This window comes from Centropristis striata, chromosome 6, assembly GCF_030273125.1.
Source record: "Centropristis striata isolate RG_2023a ecotype Rhode Island chromosome 6, C.striata_1.0, whole genome shotgun sequence".
NCBI lineage: Eukaryota > Metazoa > Chordata > Actinopteri > Perciformes > Serranidae > Centropristis > Centropristis striata.
The window spans coordinates 26,267,676-26,285,615 of record NC_081522.1 but is presented as its reverse complement, the minus strand read 5'-3'; the positions used below and the strand labels follow the sequence as shown (position 1 = coordinate 26,285,615).

At 39.2% G+C, this 17,940-nt stretch overlaps 1 protein-coding gene and 1 non-coding gene across 4 annotated transcripts; both read left to right on the top strand.

The window, feature by feature from the left end:
* Positions 1-1,314: 1,314 nt before the first annotated feature.
* Positions 1,315-9,697, top strand: LOC131973798 (myeloid protein 1-like). Of its 3 annotated transcripts, none has more exons than XM_059335886.1 (7): positions 1,315-1,439; positions 2,064-2,187; positions 2,437-2,456; positions 7,299-7,466; positions 7,627-7,705; positions 8,698-8,849; positions 9,433-9,697. In XM_059335886.1, the coding sequence occupies exons 1-7, from the start codon at positions 1,415-1,417 to the stop codon at positions 9,597-9,599; spliced, it is 735 nt and encodes a 244-aa protein (XP_059191869.1). In that variant the 5' UTR covers positions 1,315-1,414; the 3' UTR covers positions 9,600-9,697. The 3 variants fall into 3 exon arrangements, with proteins under 3 accessions (XP_059191869.1, XP_059191867.1, XP_059191868.1); XM_059335884.1 differs by having other exon boundaries at positions 2,437-2,588; positions 9,433-9,691; XM_059335885.1 differs by having other exon boundaries at positions 1,372-1,439; positions 2,124-2,187; positions 2,437-2,588; positions 9,433-9,691.
* Positions 9,698-13,238: 3,541 nt separating this feature from the next.
* Positions 13,239-13,310, top strand: trnap-agg (transfer RNA proline (anticodon AGG)). The gene has a single exon. It is a non-coding gene; the product is annotated as a tRNA-Pro (tRNA).
* Positions 13,311-17,940: the final 4,630 nt, after the last annotated feature.

The window sequence follows — 17,940 nt, the reverse complement described above, 5'->3', positions numbered from 1 at the left end:
CTATATTTTACCTCTGCCTCTTGTAATATTACTTGTGTGGTTATCTTTTGTAATCTTAGACCTTAGACCGCTCAGCCATCCTGACCTGAAAAGAAAACTTAGCACACATTTTGATTCATAGATACAACTATAGTTTCCATTTCTTCTAAATTGTGTTGCATCTAGAGTATTACATGAAGACTGTTTTGTAGCCGACAGGTAACAGCGGCTCGGCCTAATAAATGGCTCTCTTGCTCACTCTGGTGTTTTCGCTTTAATGGTACAAACAGTTGCAGGCTAATTTATTGTCAACAATTATTTTCTTTTTGATTCTTTCTAAAGTGTTAAAAAGTGTTATTTCTGTGTTTCTGTGTAGGGGCTCTGCTAGTGTCTGCGAAATCTAGGTTGGCAAGTGGGTCCTCACAAACATAAAGGGAAATAATAGAATCTATTTACCTTTATGGTGGGGGAACAGGGTCCAATATTTTTTAATTTAGTTGAGTGGTTCTTGCCATACTATGGATCAAAGCAGTAGTGGAATAGAGCCATTCACTGTGTATAACTATGTACTGGTCCTACTACAACTGAGGGTCTGAAACATATTAAGAAGACAAGAAATTCCACAAATTAAATCTTGACAAATCGCACCTGTTTGTTGAAAACCATTTCAGGTGATCAGCTCATGGAGCTGATCGACAGAATGTGAGTGTGTTAAGCTGTCATAAAAAAAACAAAAGGCTACTTTGAAGACTCTAAAATGAAAAACATTCTGGTTTGTTTAACATTTTTGGTTTCCTACATAATTCTATATGTGTTCCAGCATAGTTTTGATGTGTTTATCTACAATGTAGAAAATAATAAAGATAAAGAAAAACCATTGAATGAGAAAATATTTTGATTGGTACTTTATATGAAAAAAACGACATAATAAATAATACATAGAACATAAAATGAACGCAAAAAGAGCCAAAAAAAGACGAAAATATACAAAATGACCACAGAAAACTGTAAGTTCATCACAAAGTGACACATAACAACCAATACAAAACAAAAAAACCTACAGAACGAAAAAAAAAAAGACACTAAAAGTCAGAAAATGACCAAAACAACATACAAATATATAAAATAATAACCTTTGGATTGAAAATATATTCAAAAAAATTTTGGGGGACTTTTAAAAGATTGACATTGTGTGGTAACCTGTTTGTAAAGTCTGGAGCTGAGAGTCAAGGACGGGTAAACAGCAGCTGTTTATATGTGCTCTCAGCTGGTTTCATCATCTTGTACTCTTCATCAGTAAATAATAAACATTTCCAAATAACTGTCTGTTTACAGTCTGTGGACTTTCACTGTGATGAAAGAGGAGCATGAGTCTGTATAAAACCTGAACGAGGACCGACTAAAGCTACTGAAGATCAAACTCTGACATCTGAACATGAGACGTGTTGTCATTCTGCTGGGTGAGAAACTGAACCAGTTAATCCTGATCAATCAAACTACATGTTTTTTTAATATTCTTGCTAATATTCAGTTAACTTTAACATTGTTCATTGTGATTTTAATCATTTAATTGACAGTTTGTTGTCTGAACATTTGTCCTTTTGTCTAAAATGTCAAATACATTTGTTAAATACCAATCATTTTTAATTTAAACAAGGTATTTAAATGTTTTCAAATGCATAACTAATCTCACCAATACAATCAATTCAGTGTCCTCTAAAAACCTCTAAATCGATTTTATTAATCAATTAATGGAGTTGAAATATGTCCAATTCTGGTTTAAACCGTAATTTTGAATTGAGAATATGTCAAAAAATATCTTCCTCAGAAATCACCAAAACAACTCCAGTTTTGTCCAAATTGACCAAGCAGTTGATGAAATATTGTATATAGGCTATATGTGACTATGCTAATGAATGCTAATTGATGCTAATTCTGATAATTAGCCAATAAATGTTAGCATCCAGAAGATTCTACATTCTAGGGACTCATACTAGCCATTTTTCACATTTCTGGGTTCACTTTGCTGGTAAAAGGACTTAAGCCAAGTGCTAAAAACAATTGTGTATGTGTTGTTTATGCAGCTGTGTGCGCAGCCACGTTTAGTGTGTGTGACAGCGTAATTTGTCGTGCGATTTGTGAAGGCAACCCTTCGAACAGCATTAGGACGAGCGATGTCTGGGGAGAGGGACACTACGGAGCCCCACGGTAACAACAACCTCACCATAACACTACTCCACTTAACATTTAGGCTAATTACAACTACTTTGAAAAATAGGATATCTCAGATTTGGACTTGTTATTAATCTGCTTCTCACACTAAAGCTCTGGAACCAAAACAGAACATACAAATCAACATATTAATCACTTAATTAATCATTAATTACAGACACTTAACATTAGAGTTAATTACAACTAATTAGAAAAATTAAAGAGTGCAATTCTGCTGTGTTTCAGGGGAACCAGGGAGCACAAAGGTCTGGACATTGAGTGCAATGACGGATCGGTTGTTTACGCTCCGTTTGATGTGACTATCAACAGAAGTCTCTCCGTCTTTTCTGACCCCAAACAGGCAGCGATCAACAACGGCATCCAATTGAGTGGAAACAGTCAGTCCATCAAACAGTTATTACAGTAAACAGTGCTGCTATAGCCCGCTGATCTCACTTTTTAAATAATATTAACATACAAATAATAACATTTCCATAGAAAGAGCAGTGTTTGCATAAAACAGAAATATAAGCATAAAAAGAATACATGAACTAAAAAGAAGTAATGTTAGCATTTTAAAAGTTAAAAAGGTTAAAGAAAAGAATGTTGGCATAGAAAAAGTAATTTTAACATTAAAAAGTAATAGCAAAGAAAATTTGTAAGTTAAGCTTAAAAGTAATATTAGTTTTGAAGAATGTGAGCATAAAAAGTATCATGAACATATGAAAAGCAGTTTTTGCATAAAAAAGAAATATTAACATAGAAAAAAGTGCTAGCATTGAAAAAGTAAAAAACAGCATAAAAAAGAAAGGCTAGGTTTACAAAAGGAACTAACATTTTTTAAATGTTATATTGAGAAAGAAAAGTAACATTAGTTAAGAACACCTTAATGTCGGCATAGAAAAAGCAGCGTTTTCTTAAAACAGTGATTGTTGTAATTACGCACCGGGGCGTCAACTATGTTGGGGTATCTGTTTAAAGATACCAATTGCCTTCATCAAGGATCACCAAAAATGTTGGGGATTAAGGATGGCTCTTTTGTGAATAAATGATGACCTTGCACAGGGCGTCGAATATATTAATAAAAGGGCGTTATCATAAATCTATCCTGAAAGCTATCCCTTTCATAAGGATACCAAATCTGCAGGATGAACACTTGTGTGGATCTCACGGTTCAAAAGTGTGGTTAGATGGCTATAAGAATTATTAATAATTATCATAAACAGTTATTAATTATAAGAAATGATATGAATTGATTTACTCTAAGTCAGCTCGTAAAAATGGGCACCATCTGTAAGAACAGAAAAATATAGCGAATTCACCTAAATCAGTCTCATAAAGTTATTAAACTATCAATTTGGAACACTGATTATTAATTACAAATATAATTATAATCAAATTACCATATTAATATTCAATAGTGGTTGAAGGAATCGTGAATTCTTGTCAAAGAAGAGGATGGCATATCATTCATATTGTACAACATTAAATAGACAGCATTCGTAATCAAAAGGTATTTATTCTAAACAAGTAAAGCAAATAAAAGCACACATCTATAAAATAAGAACTACATTACAAAAGAGAGGGAACGTGTGTGTGTGTGTGTGTGTGTGTGTGAGGGGGGTTGCCACTCCTCAAACAATGAGTCGTAAAACTCCAGCTATGATTTAATCAGTGTGTGAGCAGGTCAAAGGTTAGTATAGTTAGTTGCATATAGACTGACTGTCTGTATAAAGCAAGATTAACATACAACTTTGATCGTAACACGAATATCACATAAATCTACTTAAAACACACATATAAACCAAATCATTAATCACAGGTCAAATCCTTGTTGCTAAAGTCCTTGCTGATTTCTTCTCTAAGCCCAGCTACATTACTCACGAGTCTGGTGAAAAAGGGGGGGGGGAGCCTTTTCAGCAGAAGAGTGGAAGAAGGAAGATGAGTTCAATAATTTGCCGTCTTGCAAATTAAGTTGCTGGTTGTCCTTGTTGTTGAATTCGAGCTTTCTCTGACAGATGCAATGAACTTTGTGTTCATTTAATGCAACTTTGGTGTGCAGAGAAGGTCAGAGTTGCAGTTGTTCAGGATCCCTTGTGGACAAGGAGATTCTGGTTGTAGGAGGCCTCACCTCAGCTGCAGAGGATCTCAGCAGGGAGTGAGGGAGGAGGGGGGCTGGTGGCTCCAGGATCTGGATCCCCTCCTGAAGAAGCTTCCAAGCAGGAACGGTGGAGAGAGAGAGCGATGGCGAGAGAGCGAAGACAGGGAGGACTGTCTCCTTTATAGCAGGCCAGTGGACCTCCTGTGGGGTCAAGGGTGCCTTGACCAATGACATGACACCTGGAAGGTGTCATAAATGCAGTGCATTCTGGGAACTGAAGTTCTTGAGAGGGGACAAAATGGAGGTTCTGTCATTTTGTTGAGTTGACTCAAGACAATGTCTCATTTCGTCCACAAATGTTAAAGTCCACAAATGAACCCAAAATTCACCTGTGGTAGAGTCCCAACAGTGATACTTCCGGAATGCGCTTCAAGAGTAGCAGCATAGTCTGGTAGCTCTGTAATCTTGCCCAATTTTGCTGAGTTTTTTTTTATTGTGTTTTTTTGTCATATTTGATGGATACTTCTGTGGAGAGAAGAGTTTATTCAAGAGAGGAGCTTTTTTCATTGAAATGGAGCAAGTCTGGAGGACACTATCACCCTATTACAGCTGAGTTGAAGAGGTGTTTTCGTGGTTCTTGGGCTGGTGCAAAAGTTAAGGCTCGGAAATGGAGATATAAGCCTTTTCTGCCATCAGTCATCATGGGGAATGTCAACTCTCTGCCCAACAAGACTAATGAACTGGAGATTCTGGTGAAAACTGAAAGTATACTCAAAAACAAGCTGACAGAGATGGGAGTGGATCTTTCCTTCATCTCCTGGATCACAGATTACCTGACAGGTAGACCACAGTATGTCAGTTTGGGGAACTGTGTTTCTGGGACATTAATGAGCAGCACAGGGGCTCCACAAGGGACTGCTCTGGCTCCATTCCTGTTCACACTGTACACAGGGGACTTCAAATACAACTCTGAGTCCTGCCACATCCTGAAATACTCGGACAACAGTGCTATTGTGGCGTGTATCAGGAATAGAAAGGAATCTGAATATAGGGATCTGATAAAAGCCTTCAGTGACTGGAGTCACAAGAACTATCTCCTACTGAACACCTCAAAGACTAAGGAAATGAACAGAGATTTCTGCAGATTCAAGCCCCCCCTTCAGCCAGTGAATACCTGTGGGGTGGACATGGAGATGGTGCTAAGTTCTGAGTATCTAGGTGTATACCTGGATAATAATTTGGACTGGTCCCTAAACACTGACACTCTCTACAAAAACGGGCAGAGCCGCCTCTTTTTCTTAAAGAAGCTCAGATCTCTGGACATCTGTAGTAAGATGCTGCAAATGTTTTATCAGTCTGTGGTGGTAGTGTGTTGTTTTATGCTGCAGTCTGCTGGGGAGGCAGCATCAGACACAGAGATGCAAGGCGGTTGGACAGACTGATCTAAAGAGCTGGTTCTGTGGTTGGAGCCAGGTTGGACACACTGGAGGAGGTGGTGGAGAGATGCACTGTCAAGATGTTCCAGGCCATCCTGAAATACCCAGATCATCCACTACACAAAACCTTTATTGAGCAAAAAAAAAAGTAGTAGACGGCTCCTCTCTCTCTGTTGCACGACCGAGAGATTCAAAAGATCCTTCTCTTCTACAGCCATCAGGCCGTCTAACGCTAACAGAGTTACCACACTAACTGAATTTCCCCTCGGGGATAAATAAAGTAATCTTGATTGAGTGATTTGATTTGAAATGTAATGTTATCATAGGAAATGCATTAACATAGAAAAATATGATACTATAGAAATAGTTGCATTGAAAGAACTAAAATTCGACTGTAACTGAATAGTTATTTATTATCAATTATTCTTCGTTATTTTTCACACCGTGGTATAAGTAGGGATGGGTACCTTTCACATTTGAACCGATACGGTACCGATACCCGGTGCCTGGGAATTGGTACCGGTACTCAACGGTACCAATTTTTGGTACTTTTGCGTTTGTTTATGTGGTAATAAATGTTCATTTGTTTAATAATAAAATCTCAATTTTTCAATTCAACATATTTATTTCTCAAAATATAAACTTAAACTAAAAAATATATCAAAACAATATAACATCCAGGATGAGCAGTGCTTTATTGTTGAGTGAACGTGCATTTTGTAACATGAAGGTTGCAGTATTATCAAAGGATGCCGGAACAGAGGTTGGGAGGTGGATGATGCTGTCAACACAGAGGAGTGGTCTAGGGTTGCAAGGAATGAAAAAAAAAACAGGTTTCAAGTGCATGTGTGATTTGTTGTGATGACGTCATAGCTGTGCGGCGGAGCACCGGTCAGACAGTATTGTGGGCATGGCATGGTTGGAATAAACAAAGTTGAGTCGGGCTGCTCTGTACACATATCGAGGATGACGCAGGAGTCTGAGGGATTTAGCGAGGTAGTTTGGAGTAAAGTGGCAGGTAACATTCCTGAGTTGAAGAGCGGAGTATTAGCGGAGGACCAGAGATGCAGCAGCTAGCTGCTAGCTGTTAATGACTGGTCTACAAAAGAATGGAGAGAGCAAACGGAGTAAGGAAGATCCAATCTGGAGGCAGACGAAGGCCAAGCCCGGGTAGAGACATTGGAGAGATAGCGGCTAGCGGCTAGCAGGCCTAGAGCTCTGCGCCGGGATAGGAAGAGGGCAACAGCTAGTGGCCGCGGTGAGCAGACAGGACCAGACGAGGAGGTAAATAAAAATTAAAAAAATAGTGCGATCGTCAGCACGCTTGTTAATCAAAGACGTCAAATGAAAACAGGTTGAAATCAATGATCAGTTTAAAGTTAACGCCGTTTAGGTACCGAAACATGGTACCGTTTGATTTGACGGAATTCGGTCGGTACCTATAAAAGTACCGAATTCGGTACCCATCCCTAGGTATAAGTACTTTACATTCTCATTGCAGTATTACTTACTGTGTTTTAAAATGTGCTTTCATTTTCACTTTTGCTGCAGTAAAGTATTTCCTTCTGCAGATCTGTGTTTCAAGCTGTTCCCTCTTAAGCCGGACCAGGTATCTGGAACTGTGAAGGGGGGCCAGCGGCTCGGAGTCATGATGCCCATGCAGAGCGTTTATCCAGGAATCATCTCACATATCCACATCCAGATGTGTGACGATAGCGACCCCACACCTTACTTAAAATGTTAGCATCCGTGAGTTTTTACATTCTGGGGACTCATACCAGCCATTTATAACATAAAGCTTCTGCGAACTCAACATTTCTGGGTTCACTTTGCTGGTAAATGGACTAAAGTCAACATAACGTCTTCTTAAGTGACAGAAACAATTGTGTATGTACGTAGGTGCGCTTTGTGAAGGCAACCCTTTGAACAGCAGGAGGACGAACGACAGCTGGGGAGATGGAATCTACGGAGCGCCACGGTAACAACAACCTCACCATTACACTACTTTGTCATGCCAAGGATCCCCATATAGCATAAGCCTCTGGCGGGGAACCCCTTGTTACAATTATATTTAAAATTATTTGATACATAACATAACACAACATAAAGCTTGTTAATATATGTTCCATATTTTTGTTAATAATAACCATAAGTCTTTCTTCTGTTATAAACATTCTTTTAGATTTCTATCTCTTTTCTTGGGCCTAATAATTTATTACATTCATTGTCTTCTGAACATATTAATTTAAAAAAACCTATATCAAAGTTTCCACGAACCCACCTGGTGACTCCCACTTTGAAAAACAGTGGACTAATCAACTCAGTGGTGGAGTATAACTCAGTACATTTACTCAAGTAGTCTACTTAAGTACAATTTTGATATCCTCTTACTGTACCTGAGTATTTTCATTTTCTGAAACTTTATACTTCTACTCCACTACATTTAGCTGAGAGCTTTAGTTACTTTTCAGGTTTCAGGTTATCAATTTAAAGTGATAGACATTTTTTTTTTTTAAAGAATACTTCATAACAGTATATTAAGTAGTTAAACTGAGCCCTATCTTCACAAAATTAAAACACTGCTCACATAAATGCATCAATAATAACAATCATATATTTAGAATATATAAAACAATCTGAGTGGGGCCATTCTATATAACAAGTACACTTACTTTTGTACTTTTACTTAAGTACCTTTTGAATGCAGGACTTTTACTTGTAGTGGGGTAATTTCACAGTGTGGTATTAGTACTTTCACTGAAATAAAGGACATGAATACTTCTTCCACCACAGACTAAAAGTCAGGATATCTCAGATTTGGACTTTTCTGTTATTAATCTGCTTCTCACACTGAAGCTCTGGAACCAAAACGGAATATATAAATCAACATATTAATCACCAGACACTTAACATTACAGCTAATTACAACTAATTAGAAAAAGTAAAGAGTTTAATTCTGTTGTGTTTCAGGGGGACCAGGGAGCACAATGGTCTGGACATCGAGTGCAACGACGGATCGGTTGTTTACGCTCCGTTTGATGTGACTGTCAACGGAAGTCTCTCCGTCTTTTCTGACCCCAAACAGGAAGCGATCAACAACGGCATCCAACTGAGTGGAAACAGTCAGTCCATCAAACAGTTATTACAGTACACAGTGCTGCTGTAGCCTGCTAATCTCACTTTTTATATATATACCTACAACATATACTCTAATTTCAGTGGTTTTCCACCAGGGCCCTAGCTTGGGTTTACCCATACTGCCTTGCACGCTCGATTTAATTTCGAACTGCGAAAGGGTCTGGTGTCTACAGCCGTTTCTTAGCCCTGTTTTAGGGATCCAATCACACAACGGGGAGGGACGGCAAGACGATGATGCATAGTAAAGGCTAATACATACTCCACAAGAACAGAGAAAACAAATGTCAGTTGCTGACACGTCATCTGGGCAGAACTTTTTTCTTGTGTGATGTCCGAGAACCATTGTTTGATTGGTCAGAATTTGAATTTGAGTGTGACGTGTGCTGCAGTGGGAGGGCCTTATGAGGACTTCCCAGGAGTTCTGCACTTGAGTTTCTTGTGAAGTATGAAATGTCCTGGCCAGAAATCACTTTGTTCTTGTTCTTGCCACCTCGAGTAACAAGAACAAATGTCTCCATTCCTGTGGGTATGTATTAGCCTTCAAGTATCTTCTCTATCTATCTACAGATCTGTGTTTCAAGCTGTTCTACGTTCAGCCGGACCGAGTATCTGGAACTGTGAAGAGAGGCGAACGGCTCGGCGTCATGATGCCCATGCAGAGCGTTTACCCAGGAATCACCTCATATATCCATGTCCAGATGTGTGATGAGAGCGACCCCTCAGATCACTTCTGATCGCCTCACTGCCACTCCTGTGGCCTTTCTACACGTTGACATTAAAGCTTCTTCAATTTTAAAGAGTTTTGTTGCATTCGTTTTTATTAACAGAGATTATACCAGAAAAGGTTTGAGATCTTCCCCTGTGCTGAAGGAATAACATTGACATAACCAAAAAAATCTTGTTTTCCCATTTTACTTTATTTAGGAAGGTTAAATCCATTCAGTCAAGCTCCTTACTTATACACAAACTAAATGATTCATCATGTTGTTTAGGTTTAAAGTGCATTCCCATTTTCTTTCCTTCTTTTAAATGTACTTTTCTTTGTAAGAATCATGAACAAAAAAACCCAGAAACACAGCAGGATGGTAGTAATAACTAGAAAATTTCCTCTGGGGAAATTCTGAAAGGGGGCTACTGCCGGTGTGTGTACACTATGATGAGATTCTTCAGCGATTTCAAACTATGCCCTTTAACCTCAAAATGTGTGTGTGTGTGTGTGTGTGTGTGTGTGTGTGTGTGTGTGTGTGTGTGTGTGAAACGTGTATCTGGAGGAGTGTGCGTGCTTACGCGCGCATTTGTGTGTGTGTGTAACAAAAATCGCATAAAGTTACCTATGTGTGTGTGCGTGTGTGTGTAATTAAAATCACATAAAGTTACCTGTGTGTGTGTGTGTGTGTGTGTGTGTGTGTGTGTATTCATATGTGTATGAATGTGTGAGGAGTGTGCGCGCTTACGTGCATGTGTGTAATTAAAATCACATAAAGTTACCTGTGTGTGTGTGTGTGTGTGTGTGTGTGTATTCATATGTGTATGAATGTGTGAGGAGTGTGCGCGCTTACGTGCATGTGTGTGTGTGTGTATCTGTAACTGTAATCACATCAAAGATCAAAGGCAATCAGAGCAAAGATCAAAGGCAATCAGAGCCGAGCAATCAACAGAATTAACTGCCAACTGAATGATCTGGCACAGTGACAGCAGCCAGAGGTGGACAGACTGGAATTTCTGGCCTCGAACAAAAAGCATTTTTGGCAAAACCATAATACCTATCATTAATCCGACTTGGCTTTGATCGTCCTGAGTTCTTCCTGAACGTCTCCATGTTGTTGTTTTTTTTAAGAAAAACGAAAAAATAGCTTTGTTAGAGCGATCTAAAAAAACTGTTACATCTCCCTTTTTCAGAAATCTTCCTGCGTTTCTAATATGGGAGCCAAAGAGGCTGTTGGTGCGTGTTGGTGGCGCACCTGTGCGTCCTACGCCCAAAACTATAACTCTGACAGCTTTACCAGAGGATTGTGAGTGAGAAGACAAATTTTCCTAAGTTTCTATGTATAAATTATTTCTGTAGAGTGGAATTTGCGGCCTGGAGCACGGTTTTCAAATTTATTTATTTTTTACAATTTTTTCTCTAGGTGAAATTATGCCGGAGAAGTAGACGTTTTAAAAATCTCCAATTAATTTTTTGTCGGCCCATTCATTTCAATGCAAAATTTTGGGCAGTTTTTCGCGACTTACGTCGTGAAAAATTCATATTCTGTGGAGAAAAGTAATAGCACACCGATCCCGATCAAACGTTTTGATATATAATTTGTATTGCAACTCTTCAACTCCAACAGTAACCTCTCACCTATTTCTCTTCACTGACTGTTTGATGGGGAATGATGACGAAGAGATGTCCGAGTTCTCAGTTTAACATAATTTTATTACAATACAGGCGGATCAGTTCATGAGGTCTGGACCCCCTCTATTTTCCCTGAACCCTTTTTTATAGCCTAACAATGTTTACTGAGAATGTGGGTAGAACTCTACAGAAGGTGCGTCCCTCTCGAACCGTTGATTCGTCAGTTTTAATCAATATTGTGGACACGTCATGTCACCAAGCAGAGAAGACAGTTATCTCTTCTGCTCACCACACCATATCTGTGACCTGACCTGTTACCAAAACATTCAACATGACCTCCGGCCTTGTTATGACATGCAGAGATATTAGTGGAGACAGAGATTTTACAATGTCCATATAAAATATAAAACATAAAATATATATATTTTTGTGATTATATAAACTTACTCTAAATAGGATACAGAAAGTTTAGGCAGATAAAATAAATGTATATAGAGTAATCATAGTTTTAAAACAATTTTAGAACATGATCATTGTATCAAAGCATCTTACATGATTAATCTATAAATGCATAGAGAGAGGGCACACACACAGTTAGTGAATTACACACGCATAGATAGTGACCTAGTCAATCAGATAGTGATCCCCATGCACAGAGACAGAAAACAGAGACAGAATAACAGATTATTTCTAACACTCTGCAAGTCCTATCAAGGCAGGAGTTTGTTTGAAACTTTTGTTAATACTTCAGGTCACAGATATGATGTACTGAGCAGAAAGTTAACTGTCTTCTCTGCTTGGTGACATGACGTGTCCACGTATACAATAAACTAACAAATCAACGGATTGAAAGGAGACAACTTCTGGAGAGTTCTACCTACATTCTTATTAAACCTCTGTTAGGATGTAAAAAGGGTTCAGGGAAAGTAGACTGGTCCAGACTTCATGAACTGACCAGCCTAATGTCATGTCAGGGACGTGTTGTTTGAACCCAGAGACTCTGTAACTGCACATTTCTTGATGTATTGTAATAAAGTGAAGTTAACTGAGAACTTGGACGTCTCCTGCTCATCATTCCCCATCAAATGATCGGCGCAGAGAAATAGGTGAGGATTTTGTGTTGGAGTCAGATAATTTAATTTTAAAGGTTTCATCAATCTATTTCCCAACAATTGAGACCAGACTTTTTCTCCGGTGTGATTTCTCTGGGCTTCCAACTTACGAACCAGAGAGACCATTACACATAGCTCTTAATAAGGTTAATAAGGTTAATACAGATAAAAGCATAATCATGCCCCATAATGCCAGCGCTACTATCTGACCTCCAGGTATGATGTTTCAATGATCATATCACCTACCTTGGTCTTAAAATTCCAAGTGAAATGCAAAATACATTCTCACTCAACTACTGAACAAGACCAAGGAGACTGTAAAAGATGGACTGACTTACCTTTATTGTTAATTGGCAAAAATATTTGCCTTAAAAATAAACATACTTCTATCTCTTCCAGATGTTGCCATCCCCAGTCTCTACACTATTTCTAAAAACCCCAAAACAGAATACCTTGAAATGTAATAAAATGTTTAAAAAATAATCTTCCAAATATATGATGAGCTGTTGTGGAATTGTCTTTAATTACTGAGAGGTGTCTTTAATATTTTGACTTATGAACACCTCTCTGTAAGGACTTATGGACACAATCAAGTAACAACTATGTTCATTAGATCAGGGTCAGTGCTAAATTCTGGTGTGTTTCTCATTCTGGCTCCATTAACCTGTCCAGCCAATTTAAATTAACAGATCAATCGTTTGTTCATTTTCTACACTAGACAGTTCAGAAAGCTGCAGTGGATCTGGCTGCTGCAGTCTTAATGTCATGCACAGTAAGTGTATGTATAACTGTGACCACCAGAGGGCGCTGTTGGACAAGATAAACTGAGGAATCCCAAGTTGCCACATCACCAGTCTAAAGAACTAATTTTCCAGGTCTCTTGTGCAGGACCACATCTGTTGCTGTGTGCAGTTGTTCACATTGGCTCGTTGGTCTAGGGGTATGATTCTCGCTTAGGGTGCGAGAGGTCCCGGGTTCAAATCCCGGACGAGCCCACACCTTTTAATCAGGGAAAAAGCTAAACCAGGACATTCATATCCCCATGCAGTCAGTTCCAGCACATAATAATGTCCATATAATAATATCCATAATGTTATCTGGTATCAAGGTATGCTTAGGTTTGGTACACAATGTCATACACATTAGTTGGTGATGACCTGCTTCAGCTGGATGAGAGTTGGAAAACCACGGTGAGCTGTACTGCCCTACAAGGCCTAACTGAAATTGAGTCATAACCAGGGGTGCACATAACTTTTTTGCTCTAGTACTCAGGGGAGCACCTGGAGATGTTACTTGGTGCTCATTGAGCACCCGAGACGCGGACCCGCCCCGCAGGAATGATAAAAAAGGGATAAAGGTCGAATACATTTTTGCAAAAACATTTATTCATTAATAATCAACATTGAAACACTGAAATGAACTGTTCAGTGCTCTTTGAGCTCAGTTTCCTTGAAATTAACATAGCTATGCAAGCTGGACATCGTCCTCATCACTACTTTCACTGCTTTCATCACTGTCACTTTCAACCACCATGTCCATGGCAGTCTTGGTAGAAGAAGAGGATGTAGGCCTACTCCTCCCTCCCTGGCTGAGCCTGCGATCACTTGTTTTCATCCACAGGTCCACAGCAGGCTTTGGGTCAAAAGTCTCTGATGTCAGCTTGGACATGTGGATGTGCATCAGGGATGAGAGGCGAGAGTCTGACAGGCAGGATCTGTACTTGTTTTTTATCATATTGAGGTGAGAAAATCCTCTCTCACATGCAGCACTGCTCAAGGGCAGTGCAAGGGACAGCAGAATTACTTTCCAGATGTTGGAGTAAGTTTCTGGGTTGCTTGACTTCACTATTTTGACCAAGTCATACACAGAGGAGGATGCTAAACGTTTGGCTGACTGCTTTAACCTCATCCACTCCCTCAGAGTGGAGTCTCTGTCAACACACATGCTGCCCTCATAATTCTGGAGGATGCCACTCAGTGTGGTGTTGCCAAAACTGTGGAGGTCTTTTATTTCCTGAGGCCAAGTAGAAGGATCAAATATTAAAAATTGATCACATGATTTGAGGGATTCATATCTAGATTCAAATTCCTTAATTAGACCCCTCAGTACATCATTTCTGTCCCTGTCAGCATCCACATTTGCAACAGTCTCTTTCCTGTACTGCTGGTCATCACTCTCAACTAGAAGTGTCAGCTGTCCAACTGCTACCATGAGCTCATCTTTGCATTCACCAATAGTCAGCCTTTCTTGCTGAAACTTAAGAGAGAGGGTCTGCAAGACTTTCCCAGTGTCAAGCATGTGGGCAAGGAAACAGTGAAATCGCTCTGTGCACACATGTTTCAGGTCATTGTCATCACTTGTGGACAGCTGAATTTTGATGGCAGGTAACAGTCTCCATATTTTCAACAGAGTCTCCTGTCTCCATGCAGACCATCTAATGTTGTGAAACTTTCCCAATTTCACAAAGGCAATGCCATTCTCATCACACAGTTTCTTTAGTTGTTCCGATTTCTTTGCACCCCCCTTCTGTAAATAAAAGCTAAGCAGCCTGACAACAGAACGATTAAAAGACTCACAGTATGGCACCAGGCGATCAGCTGCCTTTGCGCAGTTCTCCAGCGTGTGGGCGGTGCACAGTACGTGCACCAGGGCATCTCCGATGACGACTCTCTGTCGTAGTTTAGGAATGACGCCGTTGTATTTCCCCACGTTGACAGCTGCTCCGTCTGTGCACACCGAGACCAACTTGGTCTTCCACTCATCCGTTAATCCACACGCATGGAAAAGTTGCACAAGTCCATCCACAATGTCCTGTGCTGATCGCTGCGCCCCCAGATTAATTAATCCAAGAAAATCAGAGCTGCACTCTCCGTCGCTCGACACAGACACGATGTACACGATTTCCTGCTCTGTTTTGTTTATGTCCTCTGAACCGTCAAAGAGCAGACCCCAAAATTCAGCCGCTTTTAATTTTTCATGAAGTTGTGAACTGATTGTCGTAGCAATCGTCTCCATTATTCGGGTCCCCCCCTCACGTGAGTGATATGCAGTCCCGACATTAACGCCAAGCCTTTCTAACAGGGGAATGTCCTCTTCATAAGAGCTCAGAGGACGTGCATGTTTGGCTTTGTGAAAAGCCAACAAAAATAGATTCGACAGTGCTTTACGCTGTTCTTCATTTATTTTGTCCTGCCACCCGTCAAGGGGGCGACTCTGATGCTGGCTGCTCCTATTATCAATAGTTTGCACAATATTAACGTGCTCCTTGCTTTTCTCATGCTTGTCGAATGATGGATGACTGTAATTCTTTGTGCCTATATAATAAGCGCTGCTTTTATCAGCCAGATCAGGATGTTCGCGGCATATTTTGCACCACATCACGGTGCGCTCATCATCACTTTGGAGCCACCATACCTCCTGCAGCCATTTCTCCGAAAACAATCTCTTTTTGTGCGGCTCAGGTGGCGGTTCCGTCCCGCGCCTTTTTGGAGGTGGTGGTGCAACACTAAAATAGTTGCTTAGCGGGGCTTGCTTCTTTGACATTTTGAAGAGCAGTAGACAGCTGCGAATAAGACAGGAATATCAGTAAACAAATTTGCCTCTCCCAGTGTTACTGAGGGGTGTGGTAAAGCACTGTATGATTTTGGGTTTGCTGTGTGGCGGTCAGAAAACCGATGCTAACACCGTTGTTGATTGCGCTGATAGCGGATCGTCTGATTGGATAGAGGATAGCCTGCCGGCATCTGATTAGACAGAGTATGCACGCCGCCGACGCGTGCACACAGTCTGTGTGCGCACTCGTCCGACGCACGCACTCGGCCCCGCCCCCTGTCACTCACTCAGCGCGCACAGAGCCACGGCAGTCTCCAGCCCTTTCGTACACCCGGCTACCCCAGCTGTTGGTGCGCACAGGCGCTTCAATGCGCTCGATGTGGTGCGCATCATTGCATTCTGGGTGCGCATGCGCACCTGCGCACCAGTTATGTGCACCCCTGGTCATAACTAAATATGAACTCCTTGATGTCTATTTTATCTTGTGACAAAATTTTAGATTTTAATTTAGCTTTATTTCAGAGAAAGAATTATATAAAAACCACAAAATTCAACTCAAAACCAATGCATTTACCACAGTCTGATTTGGATATATGTACTAATTTAAACATAAAAATGATATAAATTATAATTTTATTTGAAAGGGAAATTATTATCTAGATAGTGATGAAGTAAAAAAGTGAGATAAATGATATTAGGACTAAAATATAACATTTATTTATATTATTAAGTCTAAAATACGAACATCTTTGAATAGAGTTGTGAAACACTTTTAAATACACTGATAACAAAATCAATTTGAAAATGTTTTTTTCACTGAAAACAAAATTTAAAAAGCTGAAAGAAGTCAACAACATTATAGTTACTGCACTCTGTTTGCATTACTATTAGAACCTTTTACAGCAAAACCAGAGTGCAGTAACTATGATTTTGGGGTCAAAGGTTAAAAAAAAAAAATCATTATTTTCGAGCATAAAAATTGCATCATCAATACATGTAGAAATATGTGTCATATGACTTACCTACCTATAACACATTTGGCTGGCCAGTTAAAACACGTTAAAAAAATTTAAAGCAGTTTTTCTTAGTTTGACCTTTTGCATAGTTACTGCAGTTAGACTTTGTAGGGCAGTGTAGTGCTTCGGTGCCACCACCAGACCTGTCAATATTGTGCAGAGTGTTAATACTTTTTATATTTCTTGTTAATATTGCTTGTTATTTTATTAATACTTCTATTTTTTGCTGTACACTTTTTGCTGCTGTTACACTGAAAATTTTCCCCATTGTGGGATTAATAAAGGAATATCAAATCTAAATTAAAGGGTCATGGCTTTGGGTCATGATGATGGTCATCCACCAGGAACAAGCAAAGATCAAAGGAACAGGGAATGCATTTGTACATTATTGATGCGTTATGCTGAGTAAGCAAAAAGAAAATGTGGAAAGCTCAGTTTTGATGCAGAAACCACAGAAACTGACCGTGTTTCAGTCCCACTTCAAAATACCTATCGATAATAAATGGAAATTTAAATGATGACTCATTATTCAAAATGTTAATGATTATTTTCATCTTTAGTTTTTGCGATACAAAATTGTTTGTTAATCATTAATTTATAAATTATAAATATAGCAGAAAAGAGATAATTATACTTTGAATATGTGATACTCTTACTACTACTACTTTTATTCTTTCTAATTAAGAACAAGAAATGATATGGTTACAGTCATGAGGACTGGACTCCACAGCAAGGTTTGAGCAGAAGTGAATAAATAGGGCATAAAATATTGTTTCTGTTTATTATTGGTCTCATTTTTACATTGTGGAAGGGAACTGTGTTAGTTGAGATGAGGTTCAAATAATAGCTTTATATTGGTTTATACAGTAGGCACAAAACAAAAAAGGAGTCAGATATCAAACTGTAGTCTTCATATTGTGTTATTAAATTATTAAGAAATTGATTCAATATTACCTTTAATATCTCTATAACCTTTCAAGATGGAGTAAGCGAGGATGAAGAGGAAGAGGAAGAAGAAGAGAAAGACCCGAATGATGAAGAGCCTCATCAAAATTAC